General features: G+C 35.1%; 2 protein-coding genes across 2 annotated transcripts; both read right to left on the bottom strand.

Annotated features, from left to right (window-relative positions):
• Window positions 1–272: 272 nt before the first annotated feature.
• On the bottom strand, window positions 273–6302 carry LOC306863344 (growth factor receptor-bound protein 10-like; the record flags this gene model as incomplete). Its single annotated transcript, XM_079406616.1, has 14 exons — window positions 6100–6302; window positions 5203–5344; window positions 4728–4884; window positions 3478–3599; window positions 3176–3250; window positions 2963–3100; window positions 2746–2856; window positions 1916–2014; window positions 1752–1832; window positions 1488–1607; window positions 862–919; window positions 680–767; window positions 504–597; window positions 273–419 (listed from the first exon to the last, which is right to left on the bottom strand). Exons 1-14 carry the CDS (start codon window positions 6261–6263, stop codon window positions 273–275), a joined length of 1596 nt encoding a protein of 531 aa, XP_079262742.1. The 5' UTR covers window positions 6264–6302.
• A 5658-nt stretch (window positions 6303–11960) lies between these two features.
• Window positions 11961–18633, bottom strand: LOC306863350 (ADP-ribosylation factor 1). The gene is made up of 5 exons (XM_079406627.1): window positions 18549–18633; window positions 16749–16904; window positions 16407–16517; window positions 16166–16290; window positions 11961–13767 (listed from the first exon to the last, which is right to left on the bottom strand). The coding sequence occupies exons 2-5, from the start codon at window positions 16894–16896 to the stop codon at window positions 13606–13608; spliced, it is 546 nt and encodes a 181-aa protein (XP_079262753.1). The 5' UTR covers window positions 16897–16904; window positions 18549–18633; the 3' UTR covers window positions 11961–13605.
• Between the last annotated feature and the right edge of the window lie 7177 nt (window positions 18634–25810).

Below are 25810 nucleotides of genomic sequence, written 5' to 3'. Positions count from 1 at the left end.
TGTGCACTTTACTGTGTAGAAACATTCCCGGATAGAAGCTTGTCCATAAACTATTAAGAGTATTTTTAGAATATTAAAGAGCTCCAAAGTGTGCTAGAGTTATATAAAATATAAATAGAATTACTATGTACAGAAATATAGGCTTTTTTGGATTATGGAAAACTGAATGTCCTGACATCCACTGGGAGTCGTAAAATGAAAACCTTAATGGTCGTAGACTGGTGCTGGGTCATTTAGATCCTAGTTTTGAGGAAGAGGTCAAAAGTGAAGTTTTAGAGTGCAATGCAAGTGCAGGGGTGTTTGAGACGCACAGGTAAGATGCCGCGGTTGATCTGGTGAAACTCCACCAACTGCAGCAGATCTGTGAACAGTGTGTCACCATCGTCCATAGTGTAGTACTGTTTATCTTCTTGCTCTAACTACAGAGAGAAAGAGAGGTCAAGATGAAGTGGTCTCATGTAATGCCTGATGTAAAACACTCATGATAAAAAAGAAAGACTCACGGGAATGATGAGGTAGTGTTTCTTCTTCAGTTCATAACACAAGGACAACACAAAGCACTGCGCGTGAAGCTGACTGTCGCGGATCAAAAACATCCTGCAGACAGGAGAAAACTATATAAACAACTGTAATGTACACTGCAAACGTATATGATAATAAAAATGCTGGTGATTCTTACCCATCCACCTGACCCTGCTCCTCCAATAGCCTTTGAGCTTCAGTTCGAGACACGCCCCCATGGAACCACGGCTGAACCCGATGAACCGCTGTGGACACACATATATAGAAAGCTTTTAGCAATGAAAGCTTCTTTCTTGTTGATTACACTACATGTGATGTCAGTGTTGACGCGAGACTCACCGGACAGCTGTGACCCGTGACCGCTGGTGGGTAAACTGTGACGTAACGCTTCTCTCTTCTGAAACACAAAAACACCCCATTAAAGAAACATCTACACAGCTGAGGAAATTATTTTATCAACTTGATTGGAGGTTGTTTTTTTACCAAAAAATTGCTTTAATAACCATTTATTAATAATAATTTATAAATAATTTATTTAATTTCCATTTTTTATTATAATGTAAAAAATGTATATTTACTTATATATTTTTATATGCATTTATACATATTTTATATATATTCAAATCACAATAAAAGACATTTATAATGTTACAAAATATTTTTCAAATAAATGCTGTTCTTTTAAACTGTTCAAACAGTCCTGAACTTTGTTTTTTTTTATCAGTTTCCACAAAAATATATAAAGTATTTAAAAAATGTATTAAATTATTATTATTATTAACAACATTGTTCTTTTTAAACTGCAATATTATTTCAAATATTACTGCTTTGATTTATATAAATGCAGCTTTGGTGAGCAGAAGAGACTTTTTAAAAACATGAAAATATTTTACGGACCCAAACACCTGAACAATGTTTAAAAATTAATGTCATAGTTTCTCTTGAGCACATATACAAACACACACCCGCCAGTTGTGTCCTTCCTCCTGCTCTGCATTCTGGGCCTCGTGTGGATTCTGGATCACTCGACCACCGTCCTTCCCTGAAAAATCCATGGCCACCATCGACTCCTCCCGGTCTGTATACTGATGATGACAAGCGTGTGAGAAACTCAGTGAATAACTTACATTTACAGTCTGTCCCCCACATACAGCCAACATGTGACTTCAGAATATAGAGCACAAGTCGTATGGACTTTATTTTTAAAGCTTTGTAGATGTTTTCTGTACCTTGGAGTCAGGTCGTGATGCTTTGTGAAGTCTGGCGCTGGACTGGGAGAGCTGGTAATTACACTGGAGCTGTTTCCCATGCTAAAACACACACACTGCAAGTTTCAGATGGAACTAGTTTTCTTAGTGAGTCCGTGTGTGTTTGTGTGTGTGTGTTCATGTACCTTAAACAATCTAAAGGCTGTGATCCAGCACGTACGACTCTGCTCACTGTCAGCACACATCAGCTTCAAATCCTGACAGCGAAACCTGTCTTTTGAGGCCTACCATACATATACAAACACACATTCATATTCATTTAGCTGTCTACATGAGAAAATACCCTTCTATTGCTGTTACGTGAAGCAAATTATAATTATTATAGACCAACTCGAACACTAAAAGAAAACCTACTGCATTTTTAAAATTTCAACAAATTGCTTTTGTTAATTGTCACTAAAATTGTAACAAACTATTAAAAATAGTTGTTAATCAAAATACAGCTAAAACTAAAATATAGTACTAATAAAATATTGATTTAAAATACAATCTAATATAAAATCAGAACATTGCCTTGACAACTAATTGAAATAAGTTTAACTTGAAATATTAAAATAAAGGTAAAAATGAATTACAGCCAAACAGAAATAAATATATAAATGATATTAACATTAATAAATAGGACAAAATAACTATAAATAATATAGATTTATATAGATAAATGTATTTATCACCACATATTTTTTTTTTGTGGTTTAGCATAAGTTACTTGCGATTAATGGATGCTGCTGCAATATTATAACAAAATAGATCACATTAAAAACAAACAAATTTTAAGATGTTGTTAAAAAAATATCACTAAAACTAAAAAAGCTAAATAGCTAATTTTTAAACTAAATAATTTAAATAAATAAAAAAAATATAAAAATGCTAATTAATTCAAAACATTGATAAATACTATAATGGTATAAAATTACTACTAAAATAACACTGATACTCTGTTCCTATTGGCTACCTTAATGCAGAAGACATGCTCTCCCGGAGCCCCGTAACGTTTACGGCCATTGAACACCGTGAACACATTCAGATCTTCTAGATCTCCAGCGAACTGCAGGTGTCGAGGTTCCTACAAACATACATACGCATCCAGATTTTATATGCATGCTTATGTGTACATACACACACTATATGCACGTTGTGAGTGTGTATGAATGCGTTTTTGTGTGTGGCACCTTTGATTGTCCTTTGTTGGAGCAGTATAATCCAGAGCGTCGTAAAACGAAATAGACTTTCTTCCAGGACTTTTTCCCACCCTCTCTGACATGGAGAAAGCCTTGAATCTCTGGACAGGAGCCGCTCTTAACCATATTCTACAAGACAGACTAATGTTAGGAAGACAATAAAACTGCCATTTTTGTGTTTTTAAAAGCTGTATATCATCATACCTGCACCAGCTCTGATGATGTTATGCCTTTAGTGACATCAGCGCTGTCAGAGATCATGTGCTCCGGGAAAAATAACTGCATAATAGGGAAAAAAAAAAAAACAATTATTAAAAAGGTCTACATTTGCTAGTTGTAACACTTAAGTTAAAAGGATTGTGAACATATCTAAACAAATACACACACACATATACACACACACACACACATACATATATACATATATATATATATATATATATATATACACATACACATATATATATTCTGATAAATTAGTAGTTGATAATGAACTGTTTTCATACCACAGGTTTTTTGAAGAACTCGTACTTGGCGTAGTTTTTGCGGAAGATCAGCTTTGTGCCGCTTTCTACAGGCCAGGATGACTGAACCTTCACCACAAGCTCATGGTCTTCCAGACAGCGCTCTGAAAAAAAAAAATAAATAAATAAAAAAATAATAATAATAATAATAATAATAATAATACGCAAAGTTTGAACGCAAATGCTCCAACTCATACAGCACTTACCTACAGTCTTTAAACTAAATCGTTCATAAAAGGACGACATGATTTAAGCTTTTATTAAGATACATATGGTTCATTTTTAAAATGAATCAATAAATGTCTTACTTCAATTTAAAACAATTGAAGTTAAAATTACTTACATATTTATTAAAGTTTATTTCAATTAAAAACAATTTAGAATTAATTTAGAATTAAATAAAAATTTTGAATTAAATAAATTTAAAAACAATCTAGTTTAATTTAAATTGAAACTGAATTAAAAAATTTAATTCAATTAAAAATCTAATAAAACTTTCATTTAAAAATACATTTACTAAAATAGAAACAAAATTAATTTTATTTATTTAAATGATTTAAATTTAATTATATTTAACAGTAATTTAAATTAAAAAAATTCTACAGTAAATTAAATGTCTCTAGGTTTAGTAAAACAATTATTTAAAAAGAAAATTGGCTAAATACTTTACCAATTAAACTGTCATTCCTCAAAACCAAAGGTTTGTGCAATCCAGCACCTGTCATAAGCAAAACTAAAGCTACTGTAAAAGCCTGTATAACACGTTGGTTGTGTTCATTTCAATACCATTTTCTACAACACCCCTGTGCCTGATTTCTTTCAGCAAAGAATCACTTATTATAAAAGCACAATGAGACATGTCAGCTTTTGTCTTATTATTTCCACGCAGACAAGGTGTCATTTGAGCTGGAATTTTGTCCAAACAATGAGGCATGAATGTGCAATTATATTATCGATTTGTCAAAAGCAAAAACACTAGATAGTAACTTGTTTTGAAGTGCAAAATCAAGTACATGCAAACAACAAAGTGAATGCAAAGCAGCAACCCACTGTTTTCCAATACAAGCCATATTACTATCAGACTTCCTTTGTAGGTAAAGTATGCGATTTTACATCACATTATGAAAGTATTTGTATTAATAAGTTACATTATGGAAGATGTAACTCACCGGAGAGTATTATAAGTGTATCAGCGATTGCATTAGGTCATTTTAGTGCAATAACAGTCTTACCCAGGCGTAAAGCAGAATGATGTTCAATGAGAGCCCAGCTTTCCTCGTCCGTACAGTGTGCGTTCTGCGCTAACATTTTACAGACATCATGCGCCGTCGTCCCAGACGTCACAAAAACAGTCCGACTGTGTGTGGCGTCCCCATAAACCCGAAGCACCTACAAAAACACACAAAAATCTGATCGTAAATCATTCAGAAACTAAGATGCACGCAAATGCATGAGACTTTTCATGCTTGTTTTGTTTGTTTAAGGTCATGAACTTTTCTGAGTGCCAAAGAATGTGCTTGTGTATTTTTATAGACAAGTTTATGAACTGAACACCCTGTGATGTGTTTGTGTACATGCACGCTTGTTTTTCCCCTGAGGATGCCGTGTTATGGCGTCTGTCACCTATTATAACTACTGAGAATTCACTGCACCACAGGCAACTGTCTGTCATTTGTGTCAAAGCTTAAACCATCTAGACACGCTTACGTGTGTGCTGCTGTTGGAGGCAGAATCCCTCCCGCCGAGAGATCCGGTCAGCACCGGGGAGTGAGTCGGGCTGCAGAGTTCTGGAAACGGATTGGGAATCAAAGGTGCAGATGAAGCTCGAAACTCCCTTTTAGCTGGAATGCTAACATCACAAGACGAGGACAAAGAAGAAGTAAAGAACATTAACACATTTTGTTTCTGTAATCTGACATATTTCTGACTGAAACAGGATATTTAACAAGAATAAACATGAGGCAGGATTTGATGAACATTTGCTAAAATTGATCAAATAATGAACACTAAAAAAAATTTAGAACATGCATATATATAAACAATCCCAATAAGACCAACAATAAGACAGACAAAGATAAAATAAAAATTTTAATCATTTAAACTCAACTTGCAACTGTCTGAAGCCGTTTATACAATATTGCTATTGTTTAAAATAAAATAAAAAATTTAATTAAATGTATACTGAATGAAAAAAATATTTAATATAAATAACATCGTCAAATATAAATAATAATAATAATAATTATTATTATTATAAATATAAATAACATCTTAAACATCTTAAAATTCAACTTGGAACTGTTTGAAGTTGTTTACACAATAAACTTTAGACTTTCAAGAAATACAATTATGCATATAAAATATAAATTAAAAAACAACTACATTTTTAAACAACTTGGAACTGTTGAAAGCCGTTTATTTATACAATATATAAAATTAAATTAAATATTTCATGAAATAAAACTATGAATGCAAAATATAAGTTAATTAATGTAAAAGAATTATAGCATTGCTAGCTTTTTTGCATTGCAGGCCAGTTTGTATTTTAAGCAAATTTTCAACCACAGTCAAATAATACAATAAGCACCAAGTGCCGTGAGTTACCTGTGGGTGTTTCTGATGGTTAGAGGGATCGATCGAGGTGTTGACATCTGAATGTTTTGGGAAGCTGGAGAACAGTTCACAGAAACTGAATCTCCTCTGGACACGGTCTCCATCATCGACCTCCTAAACACTTCCTCCTCTGACCTGCAGCTTTTCACCTCCATCACTGCCAAGAGACACGAGACGAAAGCTCCGTTTGGAAAAGTCAGACGTAAAAAAATTTTTGACGACTTCCAGGTGTGACTCATATACCAAACTATTTGCTACTCTACACCATACACGTGTCGCAACAATACTCAAAATTTGTTTTCCTAAGTACTAACAAAGTTTCCCTTCCCAAAAATAGATTTTACTCAACATGACAGAACCTGACTTTCAGCCAAGAACAAAAAGAAAACAATGACGTGTGCCAAATCAGGCTTTCGGTCACACCTTTTGTTATTAATCTTTCATTCGCTGTTGCTAAAGGAAACAGAACTGTTGACTAGACACTGATATGTTGACTGTGTCTGATTGCACAAACGGAGAACTTGTGAACCAGGAAGCTGGCAGTAAAACTCAAACCAACAAACACACAGCAAATGATAAACAAATGCATGTCAACACTTTTCAGCAAGTCTGTCTGCTAAACACACAAAGTGCTCTCGGGTTGAAAAGCAATCAACTAATCATACTTTCTAATATTTATGAAACTACACAAACAAATAACACAGTTCCTTTCTTTCCCGTACCTAACGCACTTAAACACTATCTTGCACCTGTCAAATTAAAAAGGTTATGTCACTCTCTGCAAATAAAGCTCTATTGTCCCTGTACAAGGCTGCGGGCTCTACTTGCATCAAATAACAAAGAGGGTAAACCACACAGACCACATTTTCATGCTCAAAGAGAAAATGCATTCGTGGGTTTCTTTTACACGTGCATCAAGAAACGACCAGCTCAGAGAGACTGCAGGTTAAACTTCAGCACAACACCCAAATCAAACGTTATAACAGTCAAAGAGGCACGCAAACAGGTTGGAGAAATGAAAGTGCAAGCAGTTGAGCACCTGTCGCTTCATCTTCTGCCACGATACGCTTGTGTTTGTTCTGCTTTGATGTTGTTTCATCACCGATGTTTAAAAAGAAGTGTAGTATTATATAGCATCAACAAATGAGGAGAACAACTGCCTTTTATCAATTAAAAGTACATGCAAACTTAAATAGGGTAATATTTTTCATATTTAATAAAACAGCTGTTAAGTCTAACGTTACTGAAACAAACAATACAGTTTTACCCAACTTTTTTTTTTTTTCTTAGGTTGCTATTAAAGAAATGGCTCACCCTAAAACGAAAATTACCCCATGATTTACTCACCCACCAAGTCATCCTAGGTGTTTATGACTTCTTTCAGATGAATACAATCGGAGTTATTTAAAAAAATGTCCTGGCTCTTCTAAGCTTTATAATGGCAGTGAATGGTGGTTGAGACTTTGAAGCCCCAAAAAGTGCATCCATAAAAAGTGCTCCACACAGCTCCAACGGGGTTAATAAAGCCTTCTGAAGTGAATCGACTGTGTAAGAAACATATCCATATTTAATCTCTGCCTTCCGCTAACTATCGTACTTGCGTTCATGAGAGAGTGGCGTTCCAGCAGATGGCGTAGGACAGGGGTCACCAAACTTGATCCTGGAGGGCCGGTGTCCTGCAGAGTTTAGCTCCAACTTGCCTCAACACCTCCCTGGAAGTTTCAAGTATACCCAAGACATTGATTAGCTGCTTCAGGTGTGTTTGATTAGGGTTGGAGCTAAACTCTGCAGGACACCGGCCCTCCAGGACCGTGTCTGGTGACCCCTGGCGTAGGACATAGGCTTAGCGTTAAGCTCCTGTGAGAAGTGACACCGGTCACGAAATCGAAGTACAAAACGAGGATTTCAACATAAGCCAAGAGGAGTCTGGTGTTCCTTTGCAGTAAACAAAACTTTTAAATATGCATTTTTTTAGAAGGCTTTTATTAAAGGGATAGTTCACCCAAAAATGAAAATTCTGTCATTAATTACTCACCCTCATGTCGATCCAAACCCGTAATACCTCCGTTCATCTCCGGAACACAAATTAAGTTATTTTTGATGGAATCTGAGAGCTCTCTGACCCTGCCATAGACAGCAAGAGTCCTTACACGATCAAGGTCCAGAAAAGTACCAAGATGATCGACAAAGTAGTCCATATGACATCAGTCTGTCAACTGTAATTTTACGAAGCCATGAGAATACTTTTTGCGCAAAGAAAACAAAAATAATGATTTTATTCCACATTTTCATCTCTACTGTTTCTCTTGTGGACGCGCGCGTTCATGACGGTACATAACGCAAGCGCTGATCCAGATCCAACGTGATGACGTTGAAAACATGCCTTGTGTTCAACTTCACCAAGCCGTGTGTTCAAGGGTCAGAGAGCTCTCAGATTCCATCAAAAATACCTTCATTTGTGTTCCGAAGATGAACAGAGGTCTTACGGGTTTGGAACGACATGAGGGTGAGTAATTAATGATAGAATTTTCATTTTTGGGTTAACTATCCCTTTAACTCCCTAGAGCTGTGTGGACAATTTTTTATGATGGATGGATGATTTTTTGGGCTTCAAAATCTCAACCCCTATTCACTGCCATTATAAAGCTTAGAAGAGCCAGGATATATTTTTAATACAACTCTGATTGTATTTGTAAATCATGGGGTAATTTCCATTTTTGAGTGAACTATCCCTTAATACGTCATGCTGGATATTATTCAGCACTTAGTCACTAATATTAATTAAAAAAGGACCAATTGGCACATATAATCATGTAACGAGACATCTAAGCCTACACATAATTATAAAGCTTGCACGCACTATTGTTTTACATTTGTTTCTTTAAAATAATGACATTGAACACATTTAATAATTTTACCCATTTTATGCTTTTTATAAGTTTAACAAGGCAGATTTGGGAATCACTATCCTAGATGTACAGATGATGCTCATAAACAGACATTTATGCCAATTTTACTAACTAAAAAGTATATTAAACACCATTAGCGAGTGAAATGCGTAATTTGGAGGACAGTTTGACACTGAAATGATAGTTTTTGACCTGAATTAACCCTATCATTCAAGGCTATATGGCATATCAAAGTATTGTTGTACCAGTTGTTTTGTGAAGCATATTATAGCAGGTGTGTAGTTGAAACTCATGAAACAAAACATAGGCTATTCCTTGACACGGTGTATGAACAGCTCAGGGTCCATTTAGATCATGAAAAGTCTCTGACAGTTCAGTTTCTGTTCTAGTAATAGCCTTTAATTTAAGTCATGCTGTTTAAAATGGTGTATGCCTATATAAATGTAGCCTATAGAGCTCACCTGCATGTAAACAGTCCAGTTGTTGTTGCTGTCTGGTATCGATATATGGTGACAAGCTGAAGTTTGAGCGTTTGTGGAGTGTTTCATCCAGTCCAGCCGGCATGAGTAACATCCTCTTTACTTCAGCCGAGTTTCGTTTGAAACACCTCACGCGTGGGCGGAGCTCATCAATGCCCAGGTGCAGGAAGCAATACTATCCGTCTGCAGTACCGGAGGCCACACTTTCAGGACTGCATTTCTAGGACCCTTGTTTTGGAGGACCGAAAAAAGTGCCATCAAGGCAGTATTAACACCCAGTTTTAACTACATTAGAGTTGTATAAAGTTTTATTACACCCAAATACTACTTTCTTTATTGCAATTAAACCTGGTTCCTAGAAATGTTGAGTAATTATTGGGTCTAAGTTGCATAATATAATAACTCAAGTAAAATAAACAAGGAATCGTGGTATAGTGTTTTCAGTCACTAGATCAACCACATTTTCAAGTACAGAGGGAAGACACAAGGATGACTCTGGGGGTAGATTCAAGATTGTGTATATTTTATAAAATTGAACTTGAACACACACAAAAACTAATTTGTTAATGACGTGAACCACATAGAAAGAACTTCATGGACGTCTTCACGGACTCCTAAGAGAGAGAAGTGAATGAAATAAGGAACATTTAGTTGAACATGTTATACTCTCTAATTTTAAATTCCATATTTAAAAGAATCGCACAGACATATACGATACAAAATAATTATATCAATCTTCATACCAATTAATGTTCATAATAATATTATTGCATAATGTTCAAAAGATTTGGAAAATAAATATGTTGATGTTGTGGGAACAAAGGCTCTTGAAACATTCATGTCAATAAAGCCCATCTGAACTGAGAAAAATAAATAATAGAGAGAGATGCAAGAAATCTGAATAGAAATATATTATTGACATGACTTTTCCTGACCTTTAAATGTTTAAAGCACACATTGTGATGTATGCAGCAGCGCTATCTACCACCTCTTTTCTCAATTGTTTCTCTATCACGCTATTAAATTCTTCCACTTCACTGAAATAGTAAATGGAGAACATAAGCACTACTAGGTTAACAGAAATACTGTTAACGCTTAAAAAAAGGATACATTGGACATTGTGTAAAAACAATTCCATTTTCTACTCTTACCTGTGATTATAATCAGGACCAGAGAGGAAGGCCTGCTCAGCATCCTGCAGAGACTAATTCTGAAGCATATATAATGGCCTATCAATAGAAAATTGTTAATTGAAATATAGCACAAGGTATAATATACAGTAGGGTTCGAAAGGGCAGAAACATGCACAATACATTATATTGGTATGCACTTCATATAGAGTACAGTACACAGTAAATGACACAATCTAACAGTCAATTATTATGATGGCCTCTCTGTTATGTCTGACTATTAAAATGTCATATGTCTCAACCACTGTCAAAATGAAGAGATGTACTCATAACATGTATTGTGGGGTAACATTATACAGGCTGACTGTTCACATTTGATACTCAGACTCTGATTGTCATCCATCTTCGCTGGTCCTCTAATCGGTAGGTGGCGTTGTCACTAAAAACCTGGGGTCCTAGAGATGCGGTCCTAGGACTGCGGTCCTGAAAATGCAGCCTCCGGGTTTGCAGGCAGATGCTACTCGCAGGAAGCGCAGCGAGGTTCACGCCTACAGCTTACAGACACGTAGCTGACGAATTCATGCTGGTTTTTCTACAACAGCCCATGTGCTTCTACTCATACGTAACATACTGCTCATAGGTCATATATTCGAGCTTCAACTGTGTTAAAACTTTTTAAAGAGACAGTTCACCCCAAACAGTTCCCTCACCCTCATGCCGTTCCAACGTTGACATTTGTATGAACAAAAACATTTTTTTTTTATTTTATTTTTTTTATGAACGACATGAAGGATTTTAAATTAGGACAGATTTACACTGGGAAAAAAATGATTCATTGAATTTACAAAAAATCAAATCAATTTATTTTAGCTACATTATATTTTTATTTAAATGTAGCTAAAATAAATTGTTTGCAACCACAAACCTAAAACAAAATTAGTATAATTTTTTTTCAGTGTATTTTGGAGAGAACTATCCCTTTAAGTTGTCCATTAGACAAGAAATTAGGTCAAATTAATACTAATTATATTTAAGCATGTCTGTTGCCAACTGAAGTTAAAACAAAACATCTATAACATGGGGCCATTAAAATGTGACCTCACAAAAATTAAAATAAATGTCCAATGACACACCTTGCCCCACATTAGAGGTAAATGTGGCAAGTCATAGGGAAGTTCAACAATTGAGCAATAACTAGTCATATTTCCTGCTTATTTTGACAAACTAATATGTGAATGCTGCAAAACAATTTTCAAGATCTAACACACTTTCAGCTACAATTTTGAGAAAAAGTCACCGATAATTTGTAGTCAGCTATATTAATGAACACATTAGTTTCGATATCAAATTTATTTCACCTGCTATAAAGGAAATTTACTTTGAATTACAAAATAAATTCTTACCTTTTTTCTCATATACATATCTCAATCACAGGTTTACCAGATTAAGGGGGAACGCATCTGTTATTCTTTTCCTTTATGAACATTTACCATCATATATTTCCCAGCAAAATAAAGTTATTATAGCTATTTGTGGATAATACAGAGTACAGCTTTACTAATTGCATTAACACATGCAGGTTTAAGTATTTTGGAGAAAACATGGCACATTTTCCTCAATAATTAGTTTTAACATTTATAATAATAAGAAATATTACTTGAGCAGTGAATTAGCATATTAGAATGATTTCTGAAGGATCATGTGACACTAAAGACTGGAGTAATATTGCTGAAAATTCAGCTTTGATCACAGTAATCAATTCAATTTTAAATATTCAAATAGAAATCAGCTATTAAAATGGTAATTTTTCACAAATATTACTATTTTTACTATATTGTTTAATCAAATAAACAGTCTTGAGCAGAAGATACTTCATTTAAAATCATTAATGTTTCCAAACCAAACTTTTTTTTTTTGCTGCAGAATAAAACAATTCCTAAATATATACATATGAGACCCAAAGCTGACTGAAGCTAGTTTTATTTTGATCCAAAATAATCTTTGGGAAAAATTACTGTAAGAACACTGGATTAATCTCAACTCTGGACTTTGGAATCCTTCCATTTTTAAAACCCACAAGATTCTCCAGGACACAGGAAATGAACAAAGAAACATGTAATATATGATGATTTTAATTCAAATCAAATCCAACAATTTGGTGGTAGAGGGAATGTTCAGCAGTCTGTGATTGTGCTTGGGGTCTGTGTGGCGGCTGGAAACAGGTAGTGTACAGTAGGAAACCAGAGATCTGCCCACGACTCCACTACCCACATTCGGACTCAAATTAAAACATGGAGCTGAAGAGCCGAAAATAAAACAGCCTGATTTTCAAATGACTCAAAAGAACAATCAAGGATAGTGGTGCTTTGGGGGGAATCTGAGCGAATCGATCCTGACCTGATACAGGTTACAACACAGTTTTACCTAAAGATACAGGGCAGGTTTTTAATCTCAATTTAAAACGCTATATGGAGAGTGTACGGGTTGTATATTCAGCAGGCCTGTAATACTGGAATACTAGGTTATTGCAGGTACATTATGACAACCTTGGTTCTTTCTTTGCCATGTGAAAACCACGCGTGGTGCAGTATGGAGCAAAAAAAAAAAAAAAACGAGTCGTATTAGTTTGTGAAGTGGAACGATAAGAGGAGATGTGTGTATAAAAGGCACGCCAGGGTCATTCCCAAACCAAGCAAACAGACAGAGAAGCCTTCATACACTCATGAACACACAGAAACTATACATTCTTGCTAACGTGCATAATAAAGATAAACTATGCACACATGCACACCTAAACAGTCTGAATCAGCAATGCCCAAACCTAAACAAAAGAGGGGAACATGGGATACTGAGTTCAGTCAAAGTCTGGGTCAGTACTGTTGCTGTGTGTGTCTCGCTCTCTCAGACACACGCACAAATCACGCACACCTACCCATTCGTACGACAACACACACACAGATTTGGAGGCGGTAGACGAGCTCATTTCTGATTTTTTAGCTGATTGGAGAGCCAGTCCAGCCCCTCGTAGAGCCCGTCTCCGCTGGTGGCGCAGGTGGCCTGGATGTACCAGTTACGATGACGGAGGGCGTGAAGGCCCAGTTTGTCTGTGATCTCAGCTGCGTTCATGGCATTGGGAAGGTCCTGTGATGAACAAGAGACAAATCAAATCGCAGAGATTTAGAGCCAGTCAGACAACATGCGCATCAGTCGCGGAAAATCATCGTGAAATGGCATTCACAATCTCACTATCACAAACCTCGGAAACCCAAGCATTAATAGTTCATTATGTATTTTTTTTCCACCCTTAAGAATGTTGTTAGGAAGCCATTTTATTATAAAAAAAAAAAGGGTTGCAAAAATTCACCAATATTTTTTGAAGTGCTGTCAAACGATTAAATCGCATCCAAAACAAAAGTTTGTTTACATAATATATATATGCGTGTATTGTGTATATTTAATATGTATATATAAATACACACACATACAGCATACATTTAAAAAATATTGACATGTATTTATTAGGGGTGTCCCCAACTAAGGATTTTCATAGTCGAATCGGGATTTTTGAATCTTGCCGATAGGCGACTGATAGTCGAATCATATGTTTGGGGGCGGGGCAAAATACAAAATTCCAAAAGTCTAGTCAGACCGTCACAAATACTGACGTTAATACACGGAAAATAGCCTAACGGACACCTCGCAGATACAAACGGTAAATATAGTTTTATGTTTTGATTAAAAGATAGTTAACATTAACGTCAGCGAAACCCTAAGAATTCACAACATTTTTTACAATAGTGCTCTCATTATAACATTACGTATATGACAGTAAGTTAGATTAATGTTCTGCATTTCTGCTTTGAGCTGCGTGCACTGAAGATGACCAGTAGATTGAAGCATATGATGGCAGGTTTTTAATCAATGGATTTAACTCATTTATCTCATATAGAATACGCTTCGTTATTTATACAACAAAATGCCTCGAATGAATGAAAGTGTCTGCACGGCTCTGAATGAACTCCTTTTGTGGACGCGTTCTTCATGCAACAACGTGCAGAAACACAGCAACTAAACTCTAAAAATTCACAGCGTTTTATTATAATAGTGTTCTTATTATAATGTTATGTGTATATGACAGTCCCAGTCATAGTCATTAATATTCTGCATTGTTGTTTGTCCTGAGAGATAACGTTAATCACAGTAGTACTACAATGAAGTGCTATACTGCAGTGTAACTCAACAAAATGCACCTTATACGAGATAAATAATATATACACGATATATATATAAACCAGCTGAAATTATTTGAAATCACTTGTACCCTACCTGATCGAAACAAATCCAGTCTTTAACTCTGCCTGTGTCAGTTTGAGTCTTGCTAAATTTTTAAATCCATGCCACCAATTTGCTTCTGTCGGTCACGCATGGAAAGTGAAACTTAAATCTATAGGGGTGGTTGGATTTATTCACGCACATTCAAATATTTATTTAAAGCTTCTTTCTTTTCACATTTACAGCATTATCATAATAGGCTGTATATTAACTTATTTGGAGAAAACCAGTAGTTCTATGTGAAATCAGATATTTGAGCACCCCCATATAGCCAAAATGGCATGATCATAACACCCTGCGAATATTCGACTGTGAGATTGGGAGTCGAATCAGGCTCCTCCCATCAAAGCATTGAATCGTCGACTATTCGGGGTCACCCCTAGTATTTACATGATTATATTCATATCATTTATATCATATATAAATATATTTAATATATAAACAAAAATTTTTTCTTAAATGTATACGTGTGTGTGTGTATTTATATAAAATAATAAATATACACAGCACACACACATATATTATGTAAACAAAAACTTTTATTTTGGATGTGATAAAATTGCGATTAATCGTTTGACAGCACTAATATATATATATATATAAATTGAAATAAACAAAATGTAAAAGTTTGACACTTAAGGCACAGCCCAAACACTGGTCGCACATTTATGCATGTTTAATATTTCCTGGCATTTAAGCCTTTTCCCCATCTCTTGACATATAGAAAAATGTATATACATTTACTTTGTAAATAGATAAACTTGTTCCAAAAGTGTTCAGAATAGTGTCAGCTGGCTGACTTTAGCATGATAGGCATTTTCTCCCACCAAAACTTCAGAATGTCAGCTACTGTTATGTAGTTTTACCCATATTTAGTCAAAGTCAAGTATTACTTTATTTATGCAATTCTGCAACTCTGGATCTCTGAGGGTTAACCTGCGTTTAATGTTGTCCGAGTCATTTTTCCTTCATGGTTTTTTTAAGATGAGAATGTCATGCAACCTACCCATGTTGGCATCTGTCAAAAACCAATTAAATGTATGCCAAAATACTGTAGAGTTTGATTGCACACACTGCTTTTGATGTAAACAAGTGGGTATGGGAAACATTTTCTTCTCCAATTTAAAGCTAATAAGTCAATCTATCTCAGTTACTTTTATTATTTGCATTTAATATTAGAAAGATACCACAGATAAGTGATGCTCACCTGTTTGTTTGCAAAAACGAGAAGGACAGCGTCACGCAACTCGTCTTCTGCTAACATTCTCGTCAACTCCTCTCTGGCTTCATTAACTCGTTCCCTGTCATTACTATCCACTACGAAGATAAGACCTGGCACCAGGAATATCAGGGAAATCATTAAACATGAACAGTACTCCTATAACATTCTCAGGCAAATTTCTATGAATCCGTTTACACTGCAAAATATTCATCCTGATTGTCCATACCTTGAGTGTTCTGGAAGTAGTGCCTCCAAAGTGGTCTGATTTTGTCTTGGCCACCAACATCCCAAACTGTGAAACTGATATTCTTATACTCTACCGTCTCTACATTAAAACCTGCAGCACACAAAGGACACAAGTGAAAATAACTTTAAAGCTCGGGCATTACAGACACAAATTCAACACACATACAGCAAAGCACAGCAGATGGTCTGAACAAAAGGCTTTTGTGCACCGTGATGCACAAGTCAAGGTCAAACCGTGAGATAGTCAGATTGACAAAGTGTTTGAATGTGATTTCAAGATACAGCATACACAGACAAAAACAAATAACGCCTTCAGCCGTACCAATAGTGGGAATGGTGGTAACTATTTCACCCAGCTTGAGTTTGTACAGGATGGTGGTTTTACCGGCGGCATCAAGACCAACCATGAGAATTCTCATCTCCTTCTTCCCAAACAAACCCTTAAACAGGTTCGCAAAGACATTCCCCATGCTTTACACTGCAAAAATAAGAGTTAAACACATATTAGCAATAAAAAAAGAGGTTATACAGCACACAAGATGCATAAATTACATGCATGTCAGTGCATTGACTTTAATTCAAAAGTCCCATTTAATGCTGGGTTAGAAAACAAGACTCTGTAATGACAATGCAACGTCTTTAAATATACAAAGTCATACATTTTCATAAAAGTTCACGGGAAGAATAAAATGGTCTGATATTAGAACTTTTTTTTTCTTATATACAAGGACAAACTCCATCATTATCTGTCTTTGATACTGGGATAGGCCCTTCAAATAAATTTTATTTCATTTAAATGTCTGTTTATTATAAAATATAATGCACATTTAGTGTTTTAGTAAATAAACGTCTAATGTCTGTGTGGTCTCGTTCTGTCTCACGTATCTTGTCATTTGTTGTGAAAAAATAAGGAAAGTGTGTTCAGCTAAATTCAATTCGTTTTTTGTTAGATGGGTATAAAAAGCTTAGTTTACCGCGGCAGCTGTCGTGTGAAGACTGAAGTGTGTAAAGACCATCGACTCCACCGGGCTGGGACACCGGCAAAGGATATAAGCATCACTTTTTATTTCTCCTCTTTTCTACTACTTGTTTCACTTTTTTTAACCATTTCTTACTGTGTGTAAGCAAGTTGTTGTTTTTAGCATGTGTGTTTGGTAGTGTTATTTCTTAGGATTACTGATAAACTATACTGTCGTGATTAGTATTTATCTATTTTAATTTTAGTTAATGTCTGAATTTATTATGTCTGTATAGGTCTTTTATTAAGTTTTAGTTTTATTTAATACTTCAACAAACTAAATGGAAATGAAATTATATATAGAATTTATACATGTGTATGTATTTATGTATGCATGTGTGTGTGTGGTTGTACATATACATGTTTTTTTTTTTTTTGGTGTTATGTTAGAATCATTATTATACTCATACCTTTTGTTCTTTAATATTCTGAATTGTTTTTAGCTTTTTTTATTTAACTTAAATGTTAAGTTTGGAAATTTTGTTGTATGCATTTGTCATTTTTATTTAATTTCTTTATTTTTAATATGGGTATAGGTAGTATTTATAAAGTTTTAGTTTTGGATTTGTTTTTAGTTTTAATACTAAAATTGATTGCTTCTGTTGTCTTCATTTGTAAGTCGCTTTGGATAAAAGCGTCTGTTAAATAACTAAATAATAATAATAATAATAAAATGGACAAATACTATCAGACCGGCAGGGCATTCACATTTAATCCAAAGTTTAATTAAATTACTATACGACATAAAAGTAAGATTAACGTTAATATAATAATTTTCAAAATAAATTTTAATTGGCATATACTTCTGTCAGGATAGCTAGCTTTGTCTACACTATTGACCACGAACAATTTTTTAAGATGCTTTACAGACCATTTTAAGCACCAATACATATTATTTGAGAAATGTAAGGCTGTGTTTTTCTCAAACAAAGTGATTTTATGAACCAATCATCTTTAGCACATTAGCCGACTAGCTACATAGCCAGCTGGCACGTCAAATTACGGATTTTGTCATTTGAAAACGGCTTAATAAATGACTAACTATCTTAACGTAATAGTCAACGAGTGAGAATGTTTATCATGAAGGCAGAGAAATAAAATCACCTCTAAACCGGGACTTCTTGAGCTTTCTGTCTCCACTGCTTTACCGCACCGCTGTCACTGTGCAAAATGGCGTATATCGCAACTCAACGCACCGGCTTGACAAGCCCCGCCCATCAAAAAACAACGGCCCAATCAGATTAGGAGAACAATACATAATCCCGCCTTCTACGAGTGAGGTCCAATCAGAATGATCAACAGATCCGGTTGGATTTGGGAAATGAGGAAGTAGCACCTTCCGATTTATTGTAGCGACCTGTACACGCCTTAGTTTACATTGCATAGCATTGAAATGAGCGTTTGTTTTCATGCACAAAATATATTTATGGATTTTATATAAAAGTATTTATACAGTGTATATTATGTATAGCATTTAAATTAAACCGTGTTGTCTTCCTAACAAAACTATCAACACAACAAATTTACAATTGCATCAAAATTATTGTACAATTTGAAAAGCTTAGTAAACTGAGAGAATTTAAATTCAATTAAGCACAAGTTACTACAATGACAAATGAAGTGGGTATCATAAAACTCAAAAATAATGGAATAAGATGTATAAAACTCAGTTCTGTTTGTTTGTAATGGTCACTTTTGCTAGAGTGCCACTGTTGAGCAGGTATCAGAATGTTCATCATATTCTTGCAGCTCCAGTTTTCCGTCTCTGACCCTCCAATCCCAGCTGGGACTGCCGTCAGGAGCAGGAACACACTGCAACCACATCCCTGACTCGCACACTTCTGTGTCCGGAGACACCAGCCGCCCGTCTAGGGTGGCCAAACAGAAGGTCCTCAAAGATATCTGTGATAAAGAAGTAAATGCTGTTTTAATGCGCCGTTTCATCTCTGCTTACAGGAATCTTAATTATGTATAATTATGAAACCTCACCTGTTCACTGATTCCCACAGCAATGTGTCCGATTTTCACTTGTGGCCTCTCTCTGATCTTTAAACTCTCTCCGCTTACATCTTCCACCCATACATCGACACCAAGACCTGCACACATACACAAATCAATACTCACAAACACATACATAAACACCTGCGATGAGGAAACTTACCTTCAAAGTAGCAAGAAGGCGTCTGATCAGTTGACACTGACCAATCCACATTGAAGCTTTGACCATCTGTGGTGCTACAGGAGGAAAAGACCCCCGAGCTTAAATCATCAGAGTCCTTTAAAACAAGAACATTGGGTTAATTTGAGGTTCTGGCACAATAACCTTCATAAAACTCCTGATTCTGTCTGCAGGTTTACCTCATCACTAAGGTCTTGCTCAGAGTCACAGCGGATGGTGCAGGTGAAAGGTGGCGGTCCATGAGAATCAGGTAAACTTGTGCCTTTTTGTTCTGTGGAGAAAAAATATGCGTAAAAAGTGCTTGACACTCACAAAACTCTGTTTACTGAACCTTTGAGCCACATTTGCTGTTTGATGCAAACATATCAAAATGTTTGAGACACAGTATGCTGCAAAGGTGTATTTATGGGGGGGGGGGGGGGGGGGGGGGTAACCCTAAACCTACAATTTTCCTTATGCACAGAATCAGACTGGTAAATGGAAATGTTGAATGGTAAAAATAAGGTTACAAAAGAGGGTTTTCACAGCAATGCCATAGAAGATCCATTTTAGCTTCCAAAAATAAACTTTCATTGAACAGTTCTTAAAATATATTTTTTCTTAGTGTTAAGAAATTTTAAAAAACCCAAAGAATCTTTTTACACTATAAAGAACTTTTGTGGGATGGAAGTATGGAAGTGTCCCATGGATGATGTTTAAGGTTGTTCATGGAACCTTGATCAACAAGTGTATATATCATGGTCCTCGAGTTACTAAGATAACATTATTTACACACCTCTGGTTATGTATGACGGATTTCTCCAATCATTTAGTTTGCTTAAACCCCATCCCTCCACAATCCACGCCCCCATCTCAATATCCAATCAAAAACTAATGCATAAAACCAAGTCCCGCCCTAAGTTTTTTTTTTTTTTTGATGTTTCATTTGGATGTACATCAGGAAGACAGATGTACATCAGTCACTATTATATGGCTTTAGAAGACTTGGAATATAGGCTACAATTTAAAAAAATAAAGGTTCCAAAAGGGGGGTTTTGCAGTGATGCTGTAGAAGAACCATTTTTGGTTCTCCAAGAAACCTTTCAGTGAAACATTCTTAAAAGAACCTTTTTTTTTAGGTGTGAAGAACTACTATAAAAAACATTTTGTCCAATAAGATTCCATGAATGTTAAAGGTTCTTCATGGAACCATAGATGCCAATAAAGAACCTTTATTTTTAAGAGTGTAGTGCATAAGTCATATGGACTGCTGCTTTTCCACATTCACTTTCATTGTATGGAAAACAAAAGCCACATTCTGTAAGACCTTTCTTTCAGTGCATTGAAGAAAGAAACCAAAGACAAAATGGACAGATATTTAGTTTGAATCAAATCAATCACATACACAACAAACAACAACTCACCACTCTCCCTCAGCATGACCAACTCTTCTTCAGACTCCGAATAGCTGTCTTCGCTCTGCAGTTCAGCTTCTTCTGGGCGATAAAGTGTCTGGAGTTGTAGAAATGGTTCCCACTCCTGCGCCCAATCGCTGCCAAGCTCTCGAAGACTCTCCAAATCACTCTCCACCTCCTCATCGTCCACAACGCTTCGGATCTCTCCATCCCAGCTCTCTGATTCCTCTAAAAGACTTCTGTATTCACCGCATCCCCCAAACACAACTCTTTTTTCAGTGAAATGATCAGTTTTGCTTTCTTCAGCCTCTGTTTGATCTGTCACTTTGATATTTTCATTGATCTGCGATGTGTCTTCATCAGATTTGAGTGCTCTGAGATTTTCTGAAAAGTTTTGTTCCTCGTTATTTTCCTCCTCACCCCAGTATCTGTCCACCCAGCTGCTCATCTTGTCTCCTCTTAGTCTGTTCACATCTGCATCTTCATCCCACTCGCTCTCCTCCGTCGTGGAGTCAGAATCATCCTCGTTTGGTGCCGTCTGTCTCCATGTGCTCACCCAGTGGATTGTGGGTGCTGAGAGGTCTTCTTGGAAGCCAGGAGGACTTGTTTTCACTGGAGTTTCCGTGATTGATGGGACAGGCGTCTCATGCAAGTTCACATTCGGACAGTCTTCGAATGCAGATGCTGAATACTGTTTAGCTGATTCCTCAGGACCAGAGAGCCCACATACTACATAAACATAAAATCAAGAGTTTGGGGTCAGTAAGATTTTTAAATGAATATTTTATTCAGCAAGGATGCATTAAATTGATCAAAAAGCATAACTTATTTCATGTAAATATTTAAAAATATATATTTGAACAGCATTATAAAGTGTTATTTGTTGACATTAGAATTATGTTATACACATTTCATCACATTTTATAACCATCCAAAAACAGTTTGCACCTGTTCTGAGTGCTTTCACAGTTTTTTGCAGCAGTTCTGATGCTGAATGTCTCTCTCTCGGCTCCTTAACCAGTCCCCCTTTGATAACCTCACAGGTCAGCGGGTCACAGTCAGGTGGAATCTCCCATAAAGGAGGCGGCTCGCTCACAATCTGACAGTCAGAACACATTTCATACAGTAGAGTCAAAAGCAGTCCTATTTCTAAAATAGTCTTCATAAAGAATGAGGAGGTGTGGTAAACTTCCAACTGATAGTGTATCTAAAGCGACACACACAGACTGCATGCTCACTTCACCTTCAGATAGAGAGGATGAGGGTAGTACCGCGTCCAGGGCTGGTGTCCGTTGAGCATGTGCAGTAACATACAGCAGCTGCTCCAGACGTCAGCTTTAGCAGAGCGGGGATCACCCCTCGCCACCTCCGGTGGCATATGAGACTCAGTGCCACGCAGAATGTTCCCTGCACACACCACACACACCATAAATCACGCTTCATAGTAGACATGCATGCTGGTGTGTGTGTGTGTGTGTGTGTGTGTGTATAGTCACCTCTGAAGGTTTTGGTGCTGTATCCACCCTGATTGAGTGTCTCAGAGAGTCCAAAATCACAAAGGAAACACTGTCTGCCATCCTCAGACAGCAACACGTTGTCAACTACACATGAAATCAACGTATGAATGAGATCAGTGCACCAATCAATCAGTGTTTCTTTTTGTGATGAAATTCATTATAATGGCATTTCTTGAAAACACACATTACACATTGTGGCCGTTTGGACATTGAATTTTTGTTTTTGATTGAATTTTGATCTTAATTCCACATTTAAAGGTGTGAAATTGAGTTTCACAAACTGTTGTTTTGAAATTTTGTTAAAACTGGGTCACAGAGTGAGGGATGCACTGATAATAATCTCATGAATATAATCAACAGTCAATAAATAATTGATAATCAATAAATGGCCGATATTAGAATTCTTTCAAAATATATCACAATTTTAAAATGATGTTTGTTTGATTTTTTTTAATTGTATTTTTGTATTTAATTGTATATGTTAAATATATGTTGCAAACAGCTTTTTCAAATATAAAACATTTTCATTTACAATTTTTATTTTTATTTGCAATGCCAAGTTATATTACAAAATGTACTACAATGGGCAATAATCTTGCAATATATTTTGAGTAAATGCAAAAATTTTTTTTTTTAAATAAATATTTAAGTCAATATAAACTTTTTGATATACATAAAATAAAACAATGTATATTTGATATATATATATATATATATAACAAAATAAAACATAATACATAAAGATAATAAACACTGCCAAAAAATATATGATAAAATATAACTAAATGTGTCAAAAAATGTCCATCGAAATGTATTTTATTTATATTATTTATTTATTTATAAATATACATTTATATATTACAAATATTTATAAATATAATTATTTTATATTATATTAGCAATATATTTCTAAAATATTGTAATAATATTATAATAATATTTTGTATTTTAAAATATATTTAAAAAAATCTATGAAAGTATTTTTCCAGTAGTATGGGTTGTCAAAATTAAAAATAAAACATTAAAAACGAAACTGCTACAAGTAAATTTATCAATTTGTGAACATTTTATGGCAAAGAGCACCAAAATTCTTGAAAACATATTATGCATGTATATATTGTTTCAGTCAAAAATTTGGACACAAATGATATCGTGGCACAACCAGTGATTTTTTTGTGATGAAAATCAATTACAATGGCCGTGCCGCTGACCTTTGACATCCAGGTGTACGACACGTCTGCTGTGCAGGTGCTGGAGAGCCTGCAGGACCTGAGAATGATAATATAGAGCCAGCTCTTCAGACAGATGACCCTTCACTCTCAGCAACTGAGCTAAAGAACCTGGACAGAGAGAATTTATTGGTTCAAATATGACTTGATTTGCTTTTAGAGGCATCCATTGGTAGAAGCAATCACCTCTTTTCAGGTCCATGAAGAGAATCACATTGGGTCCTTCTCTCACTGCCCCATACAGCTGGAGGACACGAGGAGACTCCATCCTGCTCCACGTTTCCACTTCCTCCCACCTAAAACTACAAAGGGGAATCTTCACAAGAGAGCAATGCATTGGATCAGTTAGGAAATAATCAGAGAGTCACAGGTTTTCTTTGCATGCAAGAATATGTAGAGATATGCATGCAGAGATATTTAGGCTTATTAATTCATTGGATTAGAAATGGATATTCACCTTTTTGGCGGCACACGTAAATCCTGTTTGTTTGTCCCGAATGCTGAAGACGTCTCCATATGAGCCATTTTGAATGTGACGGAGAAATGAATATTCTTGACCCTCTCGATATTCTGAGTTCTTCGCCTGGAGGAGCTAAGCAATGATGTTCACCATGAAAACTGCATTAAATTATGAGTTTATTGGAAATATATACATTAAATATAATTGTTTATCTGCCTAAGATTTACCAAAAATTAATAAATAAAATCAGACCTTTATTTGTTGTTGTTGTAATTTTGTTAAAACTGGATCACAGAGTGAGGAATGCACCAATAATAAAATATGGATATAATAATTAATAAATTAAACATTCAATAAAATGATGATTTTACAAACACTTTTTCACACAGGGCCATGTGGGTTTGGATTTTGTTTTCCCTTCATAAAAAAAACCCTTCATTTAAAAAATGCATGTTGTGTTTACTTGTGTTATCTTTGATTAATATTTAAATTAGTTTGATTATCTGAAACATTAAAGTGTGACAAACATGCAAAAAAATTAAAAATCAGGAAGGGGGTCAACACTTTTTCACACCACTGTATATAATTAAACTTTTTTAAATATATATTTCTGACAAAAATATATTTTAAATATATGCTGTAAACAGTCAATTTTTTTCAAATTGAAAACATCTTTAAATGCTAAAATATATTACAAAATATACTACAATGGGAAATTGGCATTTTCTGTCTTAAAATACTTTTTGAATAAATGCTAAATGTATTTTATACACACACACACACATATATATATATATATATATATATATATATATATATAATTAAAAATATATTATTATATTAAAAATGTATATATTATGTATTTGTATGTATATACTGTATAACAAAAATATATGAGGAAACATAACTAAAACTTATCTTAAATTTATGTAAATATGTTTTAAAATATATATTAGCACTACATGTTTTGCATAGTTTGAAACATTTAAAAGTATATGTTTTGCTGTATGGGTTGTCTAAATTCAAAATAAAACATTACAAACTAAAATCGATCAGCTTAAACGCTAAAATTTATAAATTGAGTACATTTATAAATTAAATAAAACTATAAATTAAAAATTAACTTAAAGATTAAGTGCGTATAATTACATTATCTAAATGTAAAAATATGGTAAATGAGCATGAACAATTAAATATCCAATATCAGGTAATACCTGAATATTTTGCCCACGTTATGTACATATATAAATATCTATATTTATATCTTGTTAGTTGTAAATCTGCATTAATGACTTTAGCCACACACCTGCTTGGGGTGGAACAGAAACCCCTCGTTTTCATTCATTTTCTCCATGTCTTTCTCCTGCTTCACTTCTTTAATCATTTCACAGAAGAATTCAGAGAAATGCCGGCGGTCCATTTGAGTCACGACTGCCCCCCACAGTTCACCTGTATCCCGTCTGGAGCAAAAAGACTCGGAATCGCTCTCTGTGTCTCTGCAGACGTCTTCAACTGCATCACAGCAGTCAAAGCAACCCTCAAATCCTGGCAGAAACACTTCAGTCCATCCGTCAGGACATTTTATTT

The sequence above is a fragment of the Barbus barbus genome, assembly GCF_936440315.1.
Source record: "Barbus barbus genome assembly, chromosome: 44".
Classification (NCBI taxonomy): domain Eukaryota; kingdom Metazoa; phylum Chordata; class Actinopteri; order Cypriniformes; family Cyprinidae; genus Barbus; species Barbus barbus.
The sequence above is the reverse complement of the archived record's forward strand: the minus strand, read 5'-3'. Positions and strand labels throughout refer to the sequence as shown.

Coding starts and splice junctions, on each gene's coding strand:
- LOC306863350 (XM_079406627.1), bottom strand. CDS start 16,896: ATGGGGAATGTCTTTGCGAACCTGTTTAAGGGTTTGTTTGGGAAGAAG. Junction 16,518..16,748: donor TACCACCATTCCCACTATTG/GTACGGCTGAAG, acceptor TGTGTGCTGCAG/GTTTTAATGTAGAGACGGTA. Junction 16,291..16,406: donor CTACTTCCAGAACACTCAAG/GTATGGACAATC, acceptor TCCTGGTGCCAG/GTCTTATCTTCGTAGTGGAT.